Consider the following 22776-nt stretch of genomic DNA (forward strand, 5'->3'; position numbering starts at 1 on the left):
CTTCATATTTAATATTTGCTGAAGCTCTGTACTTCTTCATGCAGGTCTGCATATTTCACAGTTTCCACATTTTGCAGACTTTTAGGAATTGTATTCTTAGTACTTGTTTCACTGTAAAAGCACTTTGTCTAATTTCAGAGGAAAAATGCTCAGAAAATGTAAAGATGAAGTGTGTCATTAGTGGAAACAAATGGAATTGCAATCTGAGTCCCACATACTGTACTAACTTGTGGTTGTTTGTTTGGCTGACTGTTGGCAAACATTATATTTGCAATTATGTTTAGTGCTGCTAAAGGCCCAGAAATGACATATATTCAGCCACAGTTATAATACATCATTGCATGTCCATGATTGTGAGGGACAATACAATTCAATGGAAGTATTTCAGCCACTACTCACTTTTGTCTTTGATCAAAACATTAACCATGCACCATTCAAATATCTAAAGTTTTTAAATCATTTAGATGTATATAGTACAAGAAGCTGAATATGACCTCTAACTGTGCAGAATAGATTCTTGCAATTAATATATTTCATAACTATTAATGTATATTTTATATTATAATTATTATTTATTTATTTTTATATATTTTTTTTTAGTTATGAAGCATCCAAGAAGGGTGAGAGGAAACAACACCCGAGGCTTTGTGTGTGTGTGTGTGTCTAACAAGCAATTATTTCCTGACATTTTATTTGCTTTATGATAACACACGATAAGCCTGGTATAACAGCCTGCTTCATTATTTAAAGGTGAAGTGTGTAAATCTAGTTAATCTTGCCGTTTTGTCTGGTGTCGATAGAGGCACAGAATGACACGTCTCCCCTTTAATGACTAAATGGTTGCATAACTGCCATTTGTCTACTTCTAATGCTGTTCATCAGCGCAGAAAACGGCGTTTCCAAGCAACAGTTAACATAAAGATGACAGACTGGACTCTTTAGCACACGCTGTATGGATCTTCATTTGTGTCAGCCGGCTGACATCTGCTGTGGGAACCATTAAACACAATCACAAAGCTGTGTCAACAGAGCAACCACCGCTTGAAGATGTTTCCATCATATCGACGGATGAAAGGTGAGAATAATAAAAGGGTATGAATGCTGTCTGTCTTCATGCTGCTTTTGACAATAAAGCACTTTTAGTTGCCAGAATTTAAAACGTGCTAACTTTTTTAAGCCCCCCACCCTTTTGAACATAGAAGTCAAAATGCACTATAAAAATAATTCATGAATTCTTTGTAATAGAGACCTAAGGTGAAGACACTCAACATTATTGCTGAAGTGAAAGCACTTAAAAAAAAATAGGCTATAAAGTTGCATGAATTTTATGCTTGCTGTAAAGCAAAGGTAGGCCTACTGTATTAAGCATTTTATTTAATACAAAATATATATTTTAGATAATAATTTAAAATTGCTAGAAGATAAAGCCATATGTCTAACCAAGTTGTGTTCCAAATGTGAAGCCGATGTCACAGTAATTGAGGTTCCTGTGGGATTTTGTTTGGGCTCTCTACGAAAAATAGCCACTGAGTGACACCCACAATCCACAATATTAGTTGAAACATGACACCACCTATAGGGGGAGAAGCTGCCAAGCCCGGTTTTAAAGCACAGTTTCCATGTTAACGCAATGTTCAATTTCAGAACAGTTTTCATAGGATGAATTAAAGCGTGTTTAAGCTTTCGAATGTACCTAATTTAGGATGATTATTAAAGGTGCTCTAAGTGATCCTGGGTGGGGTAACTTTCTGTTGACGTTTGAAGTGTTGTCAAACAAAACAGAGGTTAGCTAGACCCTCCCTCCTCCTCCTCCTCCTCCTCTTCCCCTCCGTGCTTCCTGAAACAGCCATGAACGTGCATTTAAAATCATTCTCGTCAGTTATTGGCTGGAGCATGTTTATTATGTTAAGTGGTCCAGGCTGCACCAGTTTGTTTTTATTGTCATTTTGGGAGCTTGTGGAGACTACAGAGACCGCGTTTTTTTACAGTGTGTTCAGGGGACAGGCAGCTAGCGGATAGTGAGGAGATGTTTATTGTATGTGACAAAAAATGTTTTGGCCTAAAAACGCGTAACATCACTTAGAGCAGCTTTAAAATAAAAGGCAATCCTAGATAACAAATTTTGGAATGTAAGTTTTTACATGTTTTTTTTTTTTTTTACATGTTGTTTTTTTATGGTTAGCCAGGAAAGTTTTCTTTAGCTATGTTCTCAGAACATAAGTTTTTGGTTTGTAGAACGTTATTCTTATGTTAATCTAACGTTCCCTTAACTTTATTATAACCTTAGTTTTTTTGTTTGTAGAATGTTATCGTAACGTTAATCTAACATTCCCTTAATGTTAGTAGAACGTTAGTTTTTTTGGTCCCAGAACATTGTTAGGGTTTGTTTTTGGTCAGCCAGGAAAGTTTTCTTAATGTTCCCAGAACATTCGTTTTTGGTTTGTAGAACATTATTATAATGTTAATCTAACGTTCCCATAACATTATTATAACATTAGTTTTTGGTTTGTAAAATGTTAATCTAACATTCCCATATGTTATTATAACATTCCCAGAACAATAGTTTTTGGTTCCCAGAACATTAAGGTTTGTTTAATGGTTAGCCAGGAAAGTTTTCTTAACATTCCCAAAATGTTAGTTTTTGGTTTGTTGAACGTTATTCTAACATTAATCTAACATTCCCATAACGTTAATCTAACATTCCCATATGTTATTATAACATTCCCAGAACAATAGTTTATGGTTCCCAGAACATTAAGGTTTGTTTAATGGTTAGCCAGGAAAGTTTTCTTAACGTTCCCAGAATGTAGTTTTTGGTTTGTTGAACGTTATTCTAACATTAATCTAACATTCCCATAACGTTAATCTAACATTCCCATAATGTTGTTATAATGTTCCCAGAGCATTGTTATGTTTTGATTTTGGTTGGCCAGAAAATTTTTCTTATTGTTCCCAGAACATTAGTTGTTTTTTTGTTTTTTTTTAATGTTTTAAACGTTATTTTAAAATAACCTAAAATTACCATTAGGGAATGTTCTCTATATTTTTAGGTTATTTAAAAATATTCCCCTAAAGTATGTTTGGTTCCCAAAAAATAACCAAACGGGAACCAAAAAACTAACGTTAGGGGAACTTTCTATGTTTGCCTGGATGTGTTGTCTAAACAATAACCTGGAGCCGCACGCTTTGCTCCAGAGCATTAAAAGTGCTAAACATCATTGTGAACAACACTGTGTAACAAGTGTTGGATGCACAAGCACCTCTTACATGATCTTCAGGAAATCTAGTTAGTGCTTTATCTTGCTAGTCTTTGAAACATCAGGATGTGCCTCACCCTATTCTGGAGAAGACGTGGTGTTTTTAGACATGACGGGACTGTTTAGGGTGGATACCAAAATGTTTCCTTATCTCAGAGATATCAGTATCAAACTCTTGCCTGATATCTGTCCTTGTAGGGCAGGCTGATCCTTTTAAAATAGAGTCTTTTCTGCTCTTCAAACACAACCCCTGCTTTATAGGTTTATCCTTTTGTCATGCCATGAGGATCTCGGCTTTGCACAGGTCGTTCTAACCCACAAGCATGGCCTCGATTTCTAACCTGTTCCTTATTATAGACCTACTGCCACCCTGCTTACTCTCTGACTTCAACTGGATGGTTATGTAATGGTTATGGATGTTCAAACCTGATTACTTGTTTATTTAAAAGATTAGTTGTCAGCTAGAAAACCAAACGTCTTGCCAATTTCTGATCTTGAACTTTTCAACGTTTTGTGCTTGATGTCAATAACTCGTCTCAACGTGCCCCTACCGATTCTCTGTTATCAGGTTATCCAGCGCTGTTACCCAATGCAGGCCGCAGAGCTGTTTGGCTGCAATCCACTTCATTATTTAATGGTATGCTTGGGTGCAGTTTTGATGTGATTCTGTCTCATTCCTCAGTAACTCCCATCCAACATGCTGATATTACCGGCGATTCAAAGTGATTCTGTTATCCTGATCTCCTGCCAAAATGTCAAGGTCACCTGTCAAGCAGCAATGGCTGTTGTCCTCAGGACCCATTGTACTGGAACACAATATAGTGGAAATATTTCGTCTTTCAGCAAAATATGTCTTTTAATAACACGTGTCACTTAAAATCTAAAATAAAGAGTGTTGGAGAAGCTATTTTGAAACTGTAGCTTGCCAAGCTACAAGATAACCAGTCAAAAAGCTAGTTAGATAGGCTAGTACCCAGCCAGCACACCCATATAGGGCCCAAAGGGCTTGCATTTGGGCTGATAGTTGGGGCCCAGCTAATTTTGTCCTCGATTTGTATGGAGTCCCCACATGTGTTGATAATGGGCCCACAAATGGCCCTATCATAGTTTTTTTATGGGACCACAGTAGGTAAAAACTAGGCCCCGTTTATTATTTTCTTTAAAGATTCCAGTGGGTCAAACAATGAACTACTGTGCAAAACTCACTTTCAAACCACTCAAACTGTGTTATAATGTTTTTATAAACCTGTGGCTCATTTGCAAGGTCCGCTGCTGCACATACATGTTTGATTTGGCATCCTAATGCCCATCCTGATGCAATCCACTGCATTGCATCAGAGAGAGTGTGCTGGGACACATTCACAAGATCTTCTACAGAGGACTTGGCATATCCTTGAATGCATCTTAATCCTGAAAAGCTCATAATCCTGGATCTGTACAGACGACTCAGTAATGGGAAACCTAACTGGAGCCCACATTGAGCCCATCAAAGTGCCCCACATAATCTTTCCCAACCCACCCATGTTTGGCTTGTGTTTTCCCATGTTTTGGAGGCCCCCATAGATTACCTATGTGGGTACTACCTTGGGCCCATGTCAGCCTATATGGGACTGATTGTGTTTGCCCATGTCTAACCCATTTTTGTTAACCAATATGGCCCCATTTATGTTGCCATTTTGGGCCCATCCATGCAAGCCATTTTGACCCACATAGGGACCCCACCTATTTTCACCCATGTGGGGCCTACTTAGCTGAACCAAGTGGATCCCAGATAAGATGCCCATTTTGGGACCATGCCCACTTGGTACCCATGTAGCCCAAACATAAATCATATGGGGCTCACATATTGGCTGGGTAGCAACAAACTACACTCAAAATACTTAAGGGGCAATATCCTTTATAAAATGTATAACTACTGAATAAAATGTATAACTATTCAATCATTTATAATTTAAAGTTTTTGCTGGCACAAAAACTGGTTTTGAATGAATGAACAATAACAAGGGTGACGGTATCAAACCTGAACAGGTAAATACTCTGGAATAGTTTGTGTATAGTAAATTGTACAGTAGTAATTTATATAACCAAATGAAAAAAATTATATACAAAGACTTGAAACTGTGAACTATGTTTTATTCTTTTAACTTATAGCCTATTGATTGGACCTTCAAACTTTGCAGAGAGAGTGAACCATTTAGAATGAATCGATTCACTAGAATGAATCAGACCTTCCAACGCTGCATATAAGACGAATCGGTTCGTTAGGACGAACCGATTCCTTAGAACGAATGTCTGTTCTTTGCAGATGCCTCTGTTGTGGCTGCTGTTCATAATATTACTTTGACTGTTACCTAAAGACACACTGCCCTCTAGTGGACGGCACTTTTGTCTCCCACATCAGCACTGAACTTTAAAATATCTTCAGTTGTATGTCCTTTTTATCATTACTTTCAACAGACAGCTGACTTATTATTAATGATACAGTTACAGTATTTTATCATCGTTAACCTCTGTATATCATGTATTTACATCTTCTTACATGTTTTGTTTTATGCATTGTAGGTCATAGCGAAGGGTCTAACCCTGTTTGATCTTAAACTAATCTTAAACTCTATCTATCTTAAATTTAAGGTTAAGTTAAGAGGTCCCTTGCCTGTAAAAGTTTTATGGTTAGCATGGTCAGTGATTTTCCCAGTGTTTTACAGTAGGACATTTCCCTATAGTATTGTCTGCTGTCATGAGGCGTGTGACATCACTTCTGCATCTAACATGGGTTCATCAGAAGTGAAACATCCTGTAAACAACAAAGTTGTTGTGTTGTTTAATATTAACTATGTGCAATATTAGGCCATAACAGGAACACTCCGATTTCATTGTCTCAGATAACCGTTCTACAGTCTGATTGAGGTCATATATGAGTCATATTCATATAGAAGAGTCATACAAACAAATATAGAAGAAGTACAGATTTCAGTTTCATTCTTAGTATTGTTTCTATGTTTATGAAGTGTGTGGTGAAAAGACATTAGAGGGGAAAGTCATTAGTCATAAAGAAATCCCTCAAACAACCCCTAACCTTATGTACATGTTCAAACAAAGTTTTTCACACCATGCTTTACCTTGAAACAGGGCTCTCAAGTTTTGAACTGAGTTCAGAGTGAGATTTCAGCGGCGACGGGGGTTTGGGTGGGGACGGGGGTCTGATATGAAAAATGACACATTCTTACAAATAAAAAAATATTTATTTAATTCAGCATTTTTGTGTGTATGTGAGTGAGTGAGTGAGTGAGTGAGTGAGTGAGTGAGTGAGTGAGTGAGTGAGTGAGTGAGTGAGTGTGAGAGATAGATAATGGTAATATAATCAAACACATTATATTGTTGTTTTTCCTCAACAATGTGAAACAATATAAACATGGTAACCATATTCCGACTCTAGTTTACCTTATATGTACGTTACGTTTGTCACGATAACTGGCGCGCTCTGCTTTACTAGTGTTTTTTTCCCGCTCGCTGCTTGAGCCTATAATGCTTTTGTTCTTTAGGCCTATATTTTTGTTTACACATATTGTTTAATGTTTTAAACTGAATGAAAACCTTAAGATAAAACACAAACTTGTTGTGTATATTACCTACTCATAACTTGAATAAAAAATAAAAATAAAAAACGTCTCTCATTTTCTCAAAATAATCGTAATTTAAAGCTGCTGTCCGCGATTTTTGGCCCTCTAGCGGTTAATAAACAGAACTGCACGCGTCTTGCGGATGAACATTCTAGCCGGAGCTACTTTTCTCCGTGTATGTCCGGTATGTCTATGGCGAGTCACGAAGTTACATACTCTGCGGCGAGTCCTACCAGCCCGGTCTGAAATAGTCAGAATATAAACACTTATTATAAGTGTACCGTAATGATTCAGGATAAGACAAAAACACGGTTTGGAAAATGGATTCATGTTGTATATTCTCATTATATATTTTTGTACATTTTTAACACAAAAAAAAGTTGCGGACTGCAGCTTTAAATACACGAATATTCGTTTTTTTACTAGCCCAAATATTCGAATACAATATTTTGGGAAAATGCCCATCACTAGCCAGGCAAGTTCATGTAAAAGTACTCTGGACAAACTGTTAACTAACCTACAGCTGCCTGGACACAAATATTCCCCAGTAATTTGATGAGATGACTTACTGTACTCATAGGATATGGTCCCACATCGACCACGATCAGTCTGTAGCCAGATGTGAATCAATGTGACTGACAGATGTCCTCCTCTGTAGCTAACTACTTCAGCGAGCATCTGAATCAGTGCGCGAACCCCTGAATCACAGAATGTGTAGTTGGAATCAGAACATAAATATTTTTGTGGCGGGAATATCTAAATCTTACCCGGATACAGTAATTTTATTTTCTGATTGGCTGTTCGGTAGCTATATTTTTTTATTAGATTAACTGGTGCGTGGCAGGGCCTTCTACTCTATGGAGAACTCGCTTGATTCCTATAATAGCGGCGCAACTTGTTGTGCATTATCCTGGAGATTTCTCTGCGTGAGAAATACAAGGTGTGGCGTGTGAACGGGTTGAAATGCGTGTGTCTCACGCCCAATGCGTGAGACTTGAGAGCCCTGCATACATAATATACACTGATCAGGCATAACATTATGACCACCTTCCTAATATTGTGTTAGCCCCACTTTTTTGCTGCCAAAACAGCCCTGACCCGTCGAGGCATGGACTCCTCTAGACCCCTGAAGTGTGCTGTGGTATCTGCACCAAGATGTTAGCAGCAGATCCTTTAAGTCCTGTAAGTTGTGAAGTGGAGCCTCCATGGATCAGACTTGTTTGTTCAGCAAATCAGATCCTCAAATGGATTGAGATCTGGGGAATTTGGAGGCAACACCTCAAACTCGTTGTTGTGCTCCTCAAACCATTCCTGAACCATTTTTGCTTTGCTTTTCCATGAAAGGGTGTACATGGTCTGCAACAATGCTTAGGTAGGTGGTAGGTGTCAACGTAACATCCACATGGATAGCAGGACCCAAAGTTTCCCAGCAGAATTCATCAGACCAGGCCACCTTCTTCCAATGTGCCGTGGTCCAGTTCTGATGCTCACATGCCCACTGTTGGAGAGTGGACAGGGGTCAGTATGGGCACCCTGACTGGTCTGCGTCTATGCAGCTCCATACACAACAAACTGTAATGCACTGTGTATTCTGACACCTTTCTATCAGAACCAGCATTAACTTCTTGAGCAGTTTGAGCTACAGTAGCTTGTCTGTTGGATCGGACCACACGGGCCAGCCTTCGCTCCCCACGTGCATCAATGAGCCTTGGTCGCCCATGACCCTGTCACCGGTTCACCACTGTTCCTTCCTTGAACCACTTTTGACAGATACTGACCACTGCAGACCGGGAACACCCCACAAGAGCTGCAGTTTTGGAGATGCTCTGACGCAGTCGTCTAGCCATCACAATTTGGTCCTTGTCACACTCACTTAAATCCTTACGCTTGCCCATTTTTCCTGCTTCTAACGTCAACTTTGAGGACAAAATGATCAATTGCTGCCTAATATATCCCACTAACAGGTGCCGTGATGAAGAGATGATCAGTGTTATTCACTTCACCTGTCAGTGCTCATAATGTTATGCCTGATCAGTGTATAATGGTACAGATTGACCACAGGATACAGTAGTAATGTTCAAACTGGCTAAATTAATTTAGGTTGATGTCAGCAGGACATCCAAATCAAGCCTTTCTACTGTCATGCTTACTTGAAGTTATTTTACACTGATGTAATGCTTGCAACCTTTCATTTAGGATTTTTTATGTTTCTGAAAAGGAAGTTAGTTCTACATGTAACAGAGAAAAGTCCCACATTATTTTTATGAAGTGAGAAAAAGGATGACTTAGAAATGAAACACGAATTAGTCATTCAGATCTGACAGAATCTTCAACTGACTAACACAGACTTTACATTTGAAGGGAATTTTGTTAGAATTATTTTCATTATTTGCTGGAATTATTAAAAAAAAAAATGAAAAAGTTGATTTGAGATCACATCACGCCATTTCACTTTTACATCCTGTTTAAAGTCACAAAGAAATAAAAATGGAAAATACTTGTTTTTTTATGGAATATTGCAGGATTTATTATAAATGATCTGTGCACATTTAAAAAAAAAAAAAAAAATGTATTCATGTGCCTCTTAATGTTTAATCAAAATAAATTCCCCTTCCTCTTGCAGCTCATCTCTTGTCTGAGGGTGTGTTTACTGGCACGAGGGCGGGGCAGCCTGTCACTCAAATGAGATCCACCAATAGCAAACCACAACCATCCAATCAATTCCCCATAGACAAAATCAAGCCCCGCCCTACATTTGTTCTTGTTTGAGAAGCAATTTCACTCGGATATTCATCACAATATATATTCCTCACAATTTGCATATTAATTCAAAACATTGTTTTCTTATAAGCTAATCTAAGCAAGACTGCACAACAGCCCGAAGGTTTATTTTGCATTACTGTACATTATAACTTATTCCAAGCTCACAGTCACAACACTTTCCTTCCCAGCCCCCTCACCTCCGCCAACACAAGCTTGTTTGTTTTCTTGCTGTGGTTTGGCTTAGGAAAGAGCTTCATTTTTTCTCTCACCCACCAGCGGCTGACAAACCACCTTACCAGCAGCAGCTCAGTAATGGATGCTTGATGCCGCTTGCACCTCTGTTTTCCTGCTGTGAATCTATCGTTGTGGTTGTTTATGCGGTTGTTTTGCTTCGTCCTTTCGAACTTCAGTCTGTCCCAAGTGTCATAGCGAGCAGGGGTGTTAACCCTAAATGACACAGTGGTTAGCCACATGGAAAAATGCTCTGCACATTATCCTTCAGATACGAAACCAACCTGACGGGGAAACACCTCCTGCAAACATCAGTGGCTGTTTTATTTACTTGACCTATTTATGAAGAATGAGGTTTACACTTCACCCAACTGGTTAAAAGTCAGTTGCAAAAATAGAAACTGTCCTTTTGTTGTAAAATATCAATTGAAAATTTGTGACATCATTGTGTATTTGACAGTATTATGATAATCAAGCACAGGAGTTGTGAACCTTTTCTGAGTGAGAGATCCCTGGCCCAGACTCTGCACAATACACAGAAACATGTTTTATAATATATATATATATATATATTTTGCATTTCATCCATTGTTATTTTGTTATTTTATTTACATGATTAATGATTAGTTTTCATCACAACACTGTGCTGTCTGACAGAGAAATATTACATTATTTATTGATGGTTTTATTAAATGAATAATGTGTGTGTGTGTGTGTGTGTGTGTGTATATATACACACACACACATTAAACACATATAAACACAAACTTTTATTTTGAATGTGATTAATCTTTTGACACCACTAATTTATATATATATATATATATATATATATATATATATATATATATATATATATATATATATATATATATATATATATATATATATAGAGATGGTTTTATTAACTGAACAAGATGATGATATAGGCCTATATATATCATCGTTGGTTGGTTCAGTTAATAAAACCATCCATTAAAAAAAAAAAAAAAAAGATACACATATACATATATACATTTACATATTTTTTTTCAGTTGTTCATTAATTTACTTTTTTTGCATTTATTACTTTGGCTGTTATGTGTTTTTGTTTTGTTTTTTATAACACATTATTGATAGTGATATCTTAGCTGTACCAATTTTAATAAAACCATATATATACATACACACACACACACACACACACACACACCTATGTATATATATATATATATATATATATATATATATATATATATATAATATGGTCTTTATTGTATTATATGCATCATATTTTTTATATTTCTTGTATTATTTTTTTCAGTTGTTTATTAATTTAATTATTTTGCATTTATTACTTTGGCTATTATTTGTTTTTTTTTGTTTGTTTTTTTATATAATACATTATTGATAGTGATCCTAAAAAAAGAATCCTACAAATATTTTTTTTATTTTGTTTTAGTCAAGACAAATTGTCAATCTTTTTTTTTTTGTTGTTTATGAGCAAACGTGCTTTCCGCCCACAATCGATACGTCACAATGGCCTGCCCATGACGCACGCTGAGTGCGCGCCGCCGTCCGTGCTGCAGTGGCGCTAGTGAGTAAAGCATCAATAAAACACAGCTGAGATGTAAGGCATTGTTTATTTTGCGTGCTTAGGTAGCTCGTTTAAACGCTGAAAATATCCTTGTCTCTCACTATGAATCAGCGGAATACACTAGTTCTGCTTTTCAAGGGCTCTGTTAGTTAGTCATCTATAGGCGTTAAAGTCGCTGTCGTCCTTTAAGAAAGGTGTTCATGGTGTTATTTGTGTAGTGAGAGGTGCGCGCGCGCGTCTTGAGGAGCTCCAGGAGGACTATATACATTTTTTTAAATGCACATATTTTAATATTTATCGATGTGCTCGATATACTAAGTGCTACAGCCTACTGACAGCTTATAATTTTGCAATACACCGCTGTCGGATCTTCGAAGCGCGTCGTTTCGCTGTATCGGGTGCGAGATTTGACGCTTGGATAAGCTTTAGGACAGCGACTCCATACTGGACCACCTATATAAGATTTGTTTGATGTCCTCGTGAGGAAATCGAGGTGAAGATGTGGGTGAACCCTGAGGAGGTGTTGTTGGCCAGCGCGTTATGGATGACAGAGAGAGCGAATCCGTATTTCATCCTGCAGAAGAGAAAGGGCCATGGAGACGGCGGAGGAGGACTCGCGGGTAAAGCCATGATTACTCCATGAACCTGCACTGTTGTGTTATTTGTGATGACCGTTAATGCACAGGTGTGTTTCATTCATGCCTGTACAGGCAGGTGGACGCGTGCTGGTTTTGGTCGCGCGGCGTATATGGAGATGCGCGCGCGCGTTTACCTGTGTGCGTGTGGTCAGATGTGATTATATATTGTTCAATTAATAATTATATTTATTACGTGTATTTAGCATTTTCCGAATGTAATGCAATTTTATTTTTATTTCAAATAATATTATAAGCTTACTTTGAAAATATTAACATCAATCTTTCATATTTAGCTGGCCTATGTCTACTTTTTGCTGTAATGACATGGACAAGTTAGCAAGAAAGTAGGTTTCCAGTAAGTGTTGCCCTTGACAATAGTTGTTATTCATAAATATTTGACTGCTGATACTTAACTTGCCTATATTTAATGGGTGCTATTGATGTATTGCTGTGTGTGTATTGGACAATATGGATCTATACAGCCTCATAATAATATTTTTCCATCACTGCTGTAAACAGGCCATGCAGAGATGTAATAGCACCATATAAATGCATCTTCATTATTGTTTGTTTATTATTGATGCTCCTTAATGTGGACATGTGGTCGTAATAACAAGTGGTTGACCAGTGTTTCAATGACTTATACTTCTATCTAGACATCAGATTGGCTGATGACTGAAAAAAGGCTGAATTTAACATTCATTTCAATGCTCCACAAACTCTGTTTGCTTTGATAATATCAGAATGGCCAAATATTAGCGGATTAATCTGGCTGATCCATCCATCTAATAATGACACGCTATAAAATTCCTTGTAGTAAGATGACCAAACAGGCTCAGTGTATGCTTCAGTTTACGGCCCAGGACAAAGAGCTGAACTGGTTTGGGGATGTGAATGTGTTTTATTGATCTCACCTGGTGACATGACCTGTATTTAACCGTGGACAGGTATGTGTGGCACTTGCTGTCAGCCTCTTTATCTCTGATTGACAGATATCATTCTGGAGCCTTGAAGGGAGTTCTTGAGAAATAAGGTGTTTACGGATAAAACTTGGAGTGGATAACAGAGATCAACTATTGTAAGAGCCAAAACGTTGCCGTATTTGTGCGTCTACGTCTTTGTGTCTGTCAGTGAGACACAAAGCGTACTCTAGCGAGGAAAGATGATGTCATTGTTACATAAATGTGCGAGCTGTGTGCCAGTTGCCAGTGAGAGTCGGTGAGCCTGGCACGGCCCAGCAGACTGACCCGGAGAGTCTTGGGTAGCCAGCGATTGGCCAAAAAAAAAGCATTAGGAAAAAAGGCACGTGTATATGTTTGGTATATTTCAATTTTTAAAACGACCAAATATTTTGTGGGGGGAAAAAAAAAAAAATTATTAATGATTGACTTTTCACTAGAGCCAAAAAAATATTACGAACAAAAAAATAACAAATGAGAATTCGCTTCTTTCTGTTTGACAGCAGTGAGTTTAAATGGAGAACACATGGAGACTTTGCTTTGGCCTTACCTAAATCTTAGTTGAATTTTCTCCCACACGTGCCTCCTGAGCCAGTGATTCTCATCCATTTGACCTATTAAGACAATATTTAACGGCCTCCAAGATACACTGTCCAGACAAAAAAAAAAAAAGAAAGAAAGAAAGGAAAAAAAAGAAAAGAAAATCGCTGTTTGGATTGAAATAGGAGTATTTGACTGGATTGTTATTGCTGTGATTATTATGTTTCTAGCATGTTGTATGCTGTGTAGCTTTTAATTTCTTAAACTACACTTAAAAAAAAATGCTGGGTTAAAAACAACCCAAGGTGGGTTGAAAATGGAAAACCCAGCAAGTGGGTTGATTTAACCCAGCGGTTGGGTTAATGTGTACCCAACCTGCTGGGAAGTTTTATTTAACACAACTGTTGTTTAAAAATTACTGTATTGCTCGCTTAAAATGAACCCAAAGTATGTTGGAAATTAACACTTATTGATATGTTTAATAAATTAGCATTTATTAATAAGTTTAATGAGTACAATACAATAAACATTTATTAAATTGATTATTAAATTTTCACCTTTTTATTGTTATTGTTGCCTCTAGTAATTATGTGTCTGATTTTGGGTTAATTTTATGCCAGTCATATAGTAATTTTCAAACAATAATTGGGTTAAATAAAACTCCCCAGCACGTTGGGAAAACATTTGAACCAACTGCTGGGTTAAAACAACCCACTTGCTGGTTTTTCCATTTTCAACCCAACTTGGGTTGTTTTTAACCCACCATTTTTAGAGTGAACCATGTAGGAAGAAACATCATGGCCATTTTCCAGGATGACAAAGCCAAGATTCATCAGGCTCAAACTGTGAAAGAATGGTTGGGACGGAGCATGAAGAATCATTTTCACACATGAATTGGCACCTCTGCGTCCAGACCTTAAATTCATTGAAAGTCTTTGGGATGTGCTGGAGGAGACTTTACAGAGTGCTCACCTCTTGCATTGTCAGTACAAGATCTTGGCCAATTTTTTTTGGTCAAGTTCTTGATGCTGTAATGTTTATTAGAGGAAAAAAAATCCTATAATATATATATATATTTTTATCTTGGATTCATGCAAACCTGTTATAGGAGACAAAATTAGGAACATAGCATAATAGGGGCATTTTAAGACATCCAGCACAGTTGCATTTTAGTCCAAAGGTTTCGTGGTCTACAGGCATCCAGTAGGACGTCAGGCTCCTTTTCTGTGGTTAAATACGGGTAAAGTCAACAGTTCCTGTTTTTTTTTTATGCAGTTCAATACAGTTGTATGTATCAGGTTGATGCTGGATATCAGCTTTGTCCATGTGCTGAAAAGGCTGTTTTTCTCTGAGCAGAGATGAGTTCAGTTTAGAGCAGAACATTCTATATATAGAATAAGAAAAGACAACAATGAAATGTTCCTCCCACAACTGCTCATCCAAACGTCCTAACAAGACAGAAACGCAGGGCCAATTGAATTGTGTTCCCACAATATGAACAGGGGAACACAAGCATAATTGTAAAAGGCTGTGTAGTGAAGGATGCCCTTCTACATTTGTCAAAATGTGCAGTGTACAATCAAATATTTTTAATTCGTCATTTATTAAATACAAAAACCCTAGAGTATGACCATAAAATCTATGGGATTGCACCTTAATATAAAATATGTAAAAGGGTTAGTTCACCCAAAAATGAAAAATCTGTCATTTATTACTCACCCTCATGTCGTTCCACACCCGTAAGACCTTCGTTCATCTTCAGAACACAAATTAAGCTATTTTTGTTAAAATCCGATGGTTCGTGAAGCCTCCATTGACAGCAAGATAATTAACACTTTCAGATGCCCAGAAAGCTACTAAAAACATATTTAAAACAGTTCATGTGACTACAGTGGTTCAACCTTAATGTTATGAAGTGACAAGAATACTTTTTGTGCGCCAAAAAACAACAACAAATAACAACTTTATTTAATAATATCTAGTGATGGGTGATTTCAAAACACTGCTTCATGAAGCTTCGAAGCTTTACGAGTGTTTTGTTTCGAATCAGTGGTTCAGAGCACTGCCAAAGTCACGTGAACCATTGAAATTTCAAAACACATATGACACAACGAAGCCACGTTTACTGAAATCACGTGACTTTGGCAGTTCGAGATCGTTTGATACACACTCCGAACCACTGATTTGATTCGTAAAGCTTCAAAGCTTCATGAAGCAGTGTTTAGTTCAGTGACGAGTACTAGATATTGTTGAGTAAAGTCGTTATTTTGTTTTTTTGGGGCACAAAAAGTATTCTTGTTGCTTCATAACATTAAGGTTGAACCACTGTAGTCACATGAAATGTTTTAAATATGTCTTTAGTAGCTTTCTGGAATCTAGGCATTTGAAGGTGTAAATTAAATTGGTCTCAATAGAGGCCTCACGAGCTATCGGATTTCATCAAAAATAGCTTAATTTGTGTTCTGAAGATGAATGAAGGTCTTACAGATTTGAACGACATGAGGATGAATAATTAATGACAGAATTTTCATTTTTGGGTGAACTAACCCTTTAAATGACTTTGCTGCTGTGTAACTGTAAATTTAAGCACGTGAATCTTATTTCTGGCAGGAGTTCTGGGACTGTCCAATCATGCAGCTTAATTAATATTCATGATCCAAGAATAGAATATTTAATGCTTATTTTAGAAGAAATTGAATCATTAAAGTTGAATTTTAAATGCATTTGTAAATGAATTTGCTGTAACACTTAATGAATGTTGATTTTTATAAAATACATTCTTTGTCATGAAATATTTCATACATTCATATTTGACATACAGAAGCTGTTGTTTGGTTCTGCCTGTCAGGGAAACCTGAAATACTGGAACTGAAGAAGGTTTTTTTAAAGAATGAATTGAATGTTGCAGATGGCCACAAAGGCTCATAAACAACTGAATAGATCTCTGCAACTGAATAGATCATGTGATCCTTACAGTATTCTCAAATCTCTGCTCTCTTGTTTCGCAACCAAGGAAACCATGGCTCATCCGAGCATATGAAAGCAGGAACAGAAAGTCATGTGTTCTGGAGGAGGGGGGTATTAATGCACACATGAGCTTGAGCAGAAACAGGAAGCCAAATTTATTTTGGTGGATCCCTATTCACATATTCAAGTTTGGGAAAATATGCGGAGTCACAGAGATTTTACGTCAAAAAGGACTACATATGTATCTGTTCATACACATTACATGATTTATCAGTGTATGTTATTCCCAGGGGTGTAAAGTATTTCAGTAAAAGTAATTAGTTACTGTACTTAAGTATCTTTTTAGGTACTCTGACTGACTATCAATGATATTAACGTTTACTCTCTACTTGACTACATATTTGAATAAGTATATGTACTCTTGACTCCAATACATTTAAGCAAGTACTCATTACATTTTGCATGGCACCTAACTTTTTCTGCAGCAGTTTATTTGTGCTAAAAAATAAGCAATATCGCCATCAGCAGGGCATTAAAGGTACTATATCCTTGAGAGTTTTGCCCTTAAGCCCAAAGTACCTTAGAAGAGTATTTTTGTAAACGCGCATATTTTTGTACACGCAGGGTTTTTTGCAGTAATTAGTTTATCCACAAGGTGGCAAACGTGCCCTGGGGGCTTCGATTCACAAGGTAGTTGAAGGAAACCTGCATAAACAGAACAGACCGGAAAGCATCTGTCGTCTATACAGCAATGGAGGCCTATATAGACGACAGATTGTGCAAAGAGGTTAGAAAGTATCCTCGTTTGTACAACTCTTGCATGAAAGAACAAAAATATATTTACATGGGTTGTAGAGATTGCTCAAAACTGCGCATGCGTCGAACGCTTGTGTACGCGTACAAAGGAACGAGTCGAATGAAGTATGGTTTTAAAGGCTTTGCATTCGACTGTGCGTGCACGTACGCTAGTATAAAAAAATGAAGTATACCCATGGTTTTACCCTCCTAAACTTGTCATCAAGGAATGCGACACGAGTGCATTAGCAGGTAGTTGCTGAATCAAAGGTGTTTCATATGTGAGATGAGGACATGCAGCTGGGGATGAGGCTGAAATCAGCACATCCAGTGCTAGTAGGCTTTGACTGTTTAATTTTATGTAAAATTGTTTTATTTATCCTTTATATTGAAGAGATCTTTTTGAAGGATATTGGTTTAACTATGCCCATTCTGAGCACTACTGAGACTTGTTTCTGAGAAAGGTTGTGTTGACCTTTATTTACTGCAATAAAATAAGGTTCTCTGCTTTTACTTAAGTATGGTTTTCTCTTTACTTCTCCACATTATGTAATTTGTTATTCATGAAAATCTTGCCGCCTTCTCTACTTCTCAAATCCCATTGGTGCTTGTGTGTGTTCAAACTGGATGAACCTGTCCAATCCACACCGAATTGTGAAATGTTGTAGGTTTTGTATTTCCACACTCTCGGTGTATAGCGAGAATGAGAGCTGGAGATTAAGAGAGCGTGACGCCAGAGGCAGAAACTCGTCCTCTGATCTGCAGGTTTTGCAGGTGTCTTCATTTGTGGTGTCTGATGCTCTGACACAGATACTAGCACAATCTCGCCCTGCGGCAATGCTAATGCTCCTCAGGTAGAGTCGTCAAAGCAGTTAACAACAGTTGCAGGCTCGCCCAGGGGCTTTACAAGCAGCCGCATTTAGTTCAAATGTTTGGGGTCAGTACTAATATTTTTTTTCATTACGTATGCATTACGTATGCATTAAATTGATCAAAAGTGACAGTAAAGACATCTAATTCAGTAAAAAAATATAGTTCAGTCATGAAACTCTAGAGGGCGCAGCCTGATGGTCCTTTACATGCAATCTGCAAACAATCACATTATTACTGTGTGGCAGAAGCTTCTGCTGATCCTGCAGCCAATGAGATTTAAACAGTCTGGTTCAGTGTTTGCTGTTGGCTAGTCTTTGGAACCCTCCACCTCCCCCAGCACCACCTGCCTAAATCTGTTACAGGATTTATGTATGTCTGTTTATGCAGCAGCGGTCATGATTGAAATGATGTTCCTATTCATTAAAGAATACTGAAAAAATGTATCAGAGTTTCCACAAAAATATGAAGCAGTACATCATTGATAAGAAATGTCTCTTGAGCAGCAAATCGGCATATTAGAAGTATCGTGTGACACGCAAATTGAAAATCTTGAAAAACTAAAATTAATTGTTTGAGTTTGAACTGATTAATGGAAATAAATTTGCTAACTATAATACCATTTTTGCTTTTAAAACAGGTACAATATTAAAACATTACTTTCTTAATGCTCTCATGCTTGCAAGCTTGACGTGGTCTTTAGGAAACGTAATGGGGTCATTTCAAAAAAGGGTTTTTTTTTTTAAAAAATCTTTTCAAACCCATGTAATGCATTTTTTTTTTAGTCATAAACAATGCATTTAAACAAGTTTCATTCATTAACATAACATAACATAACATATATATATATATATATATATATAATATATATATATATATATATATATATATATATATATATATATAATATATATATATATATATACTGTAGTTGTATCACCTGACATGGAAAGTGTACCAACCTACCCATACTTGAAATTAGTAGTTTTACCAGATCTACAAACCTTTTCACTCTGCCTCAATGATCTGTTGGGGTCGTTTGGATTATGCATTATCATGTTTACTGTTATTATCTTGTCAATTCAGAATAAAAGAGCCATGTTGCAATTGCGCCACCCTGACATTTGAGATCATGCACATTTCTGGACAAAAGTTTTTTCAATGATCTCAACTGCTTTAAAACTACTGATATTTATATAATATAATGTGAATAAAGTGATATATGTCATGAATTTATCAAATTATTTAAAAAGGAAATAATGCACTTGGACACAAAAATATGCACGTCATGTCATTGACACAATATTTTACAAATAATTCAAGAAATGTTCAGTTATGTTCTTCAGTTGATCCCTTAACTTTAATTACTAAACTAAAATGAATGAACTAAAAGTAAACTGAACTAAAACTAATGAATAAATGAAACTAAAATTTCAATTAATTTAATAAAAACTTCCATGAAATAGAAACTAAACAGAAATTTATGTTGGGGTGGAATATCTAAATAAATATCTATTTTTTTGTCTAAGTGAATGTAATTTGCAGGTACTGTTGATTTTAGCCTGTTTTAGTCTACTGATATTCTAGCATCACCGCCATCCTGAGCGTATGTTGTCTGTTTTCCCTCAGGTCTGCTGGTTGGCACCCTTGACGTCGTGTTGGACTCCAGTGCCCGTGTGGCCCCGTACAGGATTCTCTACCAGACCCCTGATTCCCTGGTTTACTGGACCATCGCCCACGGTAACATACTGCTTCAGTTCCGCCTCCCATTCTGGAATATTCTCTCACATCCCGCCTGCTCCCTGGTGGCCTCTCGCTGCCGGAGCATTACCTCATGCCCTAGTGGAAATCAATGCCCACTTTTCTTTCAAACACTGCTGCTCGGGTGAACATGATGTTTGCTTAAATGTCTCGGCTTTTAAAGTTCAGTTTAGGTTCAAAGCTTCAATACAGGAATCAATTCTTCAGCACGCCAGCGTTTGTTAGGAATTGGTATTTGTGAAGGGCTACAAAGAGTCTGCTGTTGCAGGACAGCATGGTTAATGTGCAGTTAAGAGCACTTATGATGAGAGAGCGCCTCTGGTTATGTTAGGCAGCAGCGATACGCACTGAAGCTAAACGCCATGTCTAGAACTAATCATTAGGCCAGGGCGGCATGCAATGGTACAAATGTGACAACCACTATAGATTCTGCTATACTATTTTTTCTATGGTAGATACATTTTTTGCTCAGGTCTGCTTGACGTTATTTGCATGTGAGGAAACATGGAATTAGTTTTGTCACAACACAAAAGTTTCAGTTGAGCAATACCAGTAAAATTTCTCAATACTGGTTTTACTGCATATACTTTTTTGTTTTTGCACAACTACTACTATTGCAACACTATTTAATTTATAGTGAACTATTTCACTATATTTTTTATTTAATTTCACTATTTAATTTTATTTAACTTAATACATTTTTACTTTTTATTTTAACTTTTTAACATGAATAAAGATAAATGTATTTAAAATAATAATTTTAATTAAATAGTACATTAAAACATTGCCTGGTAAACTTTTAATAATTTTCCAGTTGTTGTTATTGTTTTGAAAAAGACAAATAGTCAATAATTAAATGCAAATCAAAGTATGTTTTATTTATATATATATATATATATTTGTGTTGTCATCAAACAGTATTTACCATCATAGTGTTCGGCCCTAGCTGAGATCATTATGTCTGATGCCTATAAGAAAGCGCTGGCTTCCCAGAGGAGCGAAGAGTGCTCTGTTTCTGAGCTAATCTGGTTTAGAGGCAACTGCGAATGCTGGTTCATATTTCACAAGCTGTTACTTTGGTTGCTGCAAGCCATTTGGCAAATGTCTTTATTTAAGCCAAGATGGCCGTTTGTGAAAGGCTCCTTTAGCATGACTTTGCATTTGCACTTTGTTATATGAGATGTATAATCTAGAAATAATCCTAGGCTGCATTTACAGTACATCCATATTTTGAGACTTTCACTAAAATAAACAAATAAATTGAATATTATATATAAAGAGAGAGAGATGGATATATATATATATAATTAATATATATATATATAATTAATATAAAATTATAATATTATATAATATTATAATATTAAATCATTAAATTTATCATAAAATATTAATTGATGGTTGTCAGAGATCATAGGTAATAAAATAGGATAATGAAATAAATATAAAATGATAAAATTAATATCATTTATTGTTTTTTGTTGGTTGGTTGTTCTACAAATACAAAGTTCTGTCATGAAACTCTAGATGGTGCAGGCTAATAGGTTCTTAACCTCCTTGTAATCACATCATTCTCTATAGGGCACATCTAATTGGTTCCTGCTGTATCAGTAGCCAATGAGCTCGCATGTTCAGCCTACAAATACTTGGTCAACATCTACTGTAGCAGTTTGCAGCACGCTTTCAGAAGCCCTCCACCTTCCCCAGCTCCACCTGTATAGATCTGCTACGGGTAATTCACGTGCGCTATATTGTACAGCAGCGGCATGTCTAACTTACAGATCTATTCCGCCAAGACCGAACATATCAACATTGTCATATCCGTTGCATTGCCAAACACTCTGAGAGTTGTCATGACAAAACTGCATTTGTTTTCTGAGTTCTGGGGAAATGACAAACACAGCATGGGTAGTTTGTTTTTAAAATCAATTGCAGTGTGTTAATGAATCATTCCGCTTGCCAATAATGTGTTTGATTTATCGCCTGAGGAGAGCTGTGCTAATACAGAGCTAATTAAATGATGAACCCAGACCCATCTGCTGTTCAGTACTGGAAGCAATGAAGTAGCTGCGGAAAAAGACTTAAGAAATGCATTATCCTAAACGGGTGGATTAGTATTATTTGACTAAGAGGTGCCAAAATGTTTTTGTTTCTCGCAGGGAGCTCTCGTAAGGAGATCACGGAGAACTGGGAATGGCTGGAGCAGAATCTGCTGCAGACACTCTCCATCTTCGAGAATGAGAATGACATCACCACCTTCGTCAAGGGCAAAATACAGGTTTGATATAAACATTTCAAACTGTATTTATGTACTGTATCCCTTACAGGGATTTTGTTTTTGGGGTCTGCTAGAATAGGTTTTCATGCTTGAATGTAAAGTTCTCTTTTCTCTTGAGGGTAAAAAGAAGTTTGAAATATCTTTGCAGTGATACTTGCACAATATATCGATGCATCCCGAATCAAGAAATGATTCTGGATTGATTCTGAGATTTTCCGAATGTATCACGATTCTCTCTCTAATCGATTCTGAGCTTAGTTTTTTACAGCAGATGGCACTGCATGCTTTAGAAACAGCGATACTCTGCTTGCTTCCAATTACTTACACACCACTTGAACCTTCTCTAAAATAATCATTCATAAAGTTTGAAAAGGTTGAAGGGAATTACAAGGGTGTTTGCAGTGGGCTGTTTATATTAATCTCACATTATAAAAGCATTCTTGGGTGTGGGTACATTGTCAGACTCAGCTGAACGCATGAGCGCTCTTCTTAGACAGCATTTGAGTGTGCTGTTCAAAACT

The 22776-nt window shown here is 36.8% G+C and overlaps 1 protein-coding gene across 1 annotated transcript in view; it reads left to right on the top strand.

Moving 5' to 3' along the window:
• The first annotated feature begins 11467 nt into the window (after positions 1 to 11467).
• tbc1d9 (TBC1 domain family, member 9 (with GRAM domain)) overlaps positions 11468 to 22776 on the top strand; it is a 31331-nt gene continuing 20022 nt past the window's right edge. Inside the window, exons 1-3 of the mRNA XM_067403890.1 lie at positions 11468 to 12067; positions 19846 to 19956; positions 22137 to 22255. Of these exons, the coding sequence (XP_067259991.1) occupies positions 11947 to 12067; positions 19846 to 19956; positions 22137 to 22255 (351 nt within the window). The 5' untranslated portion in view covers positions 11468 to 11946. The remainder of the gene's footprint in view (positions 12068 to 19845; positions 19957 to 22136; positions 22256 to 22776) is intronic.

Source organism: Chanodichthys erythropterus, chromosome 12, assembly GCF_024489055.1.
Source record: "Chanodichthys erythropterus isolate Z2021 chromosome 12, ASM2448905v1, whole genome shotgun sequence".
Taxonomy (NCBI): domain Eukaryota; kingdom Metazoa; phylum Chordata; class Actinopteri; order Cypriniformes; family Xenocyprididae; genus Chanodichthys; species Chanodichthys erythropterus.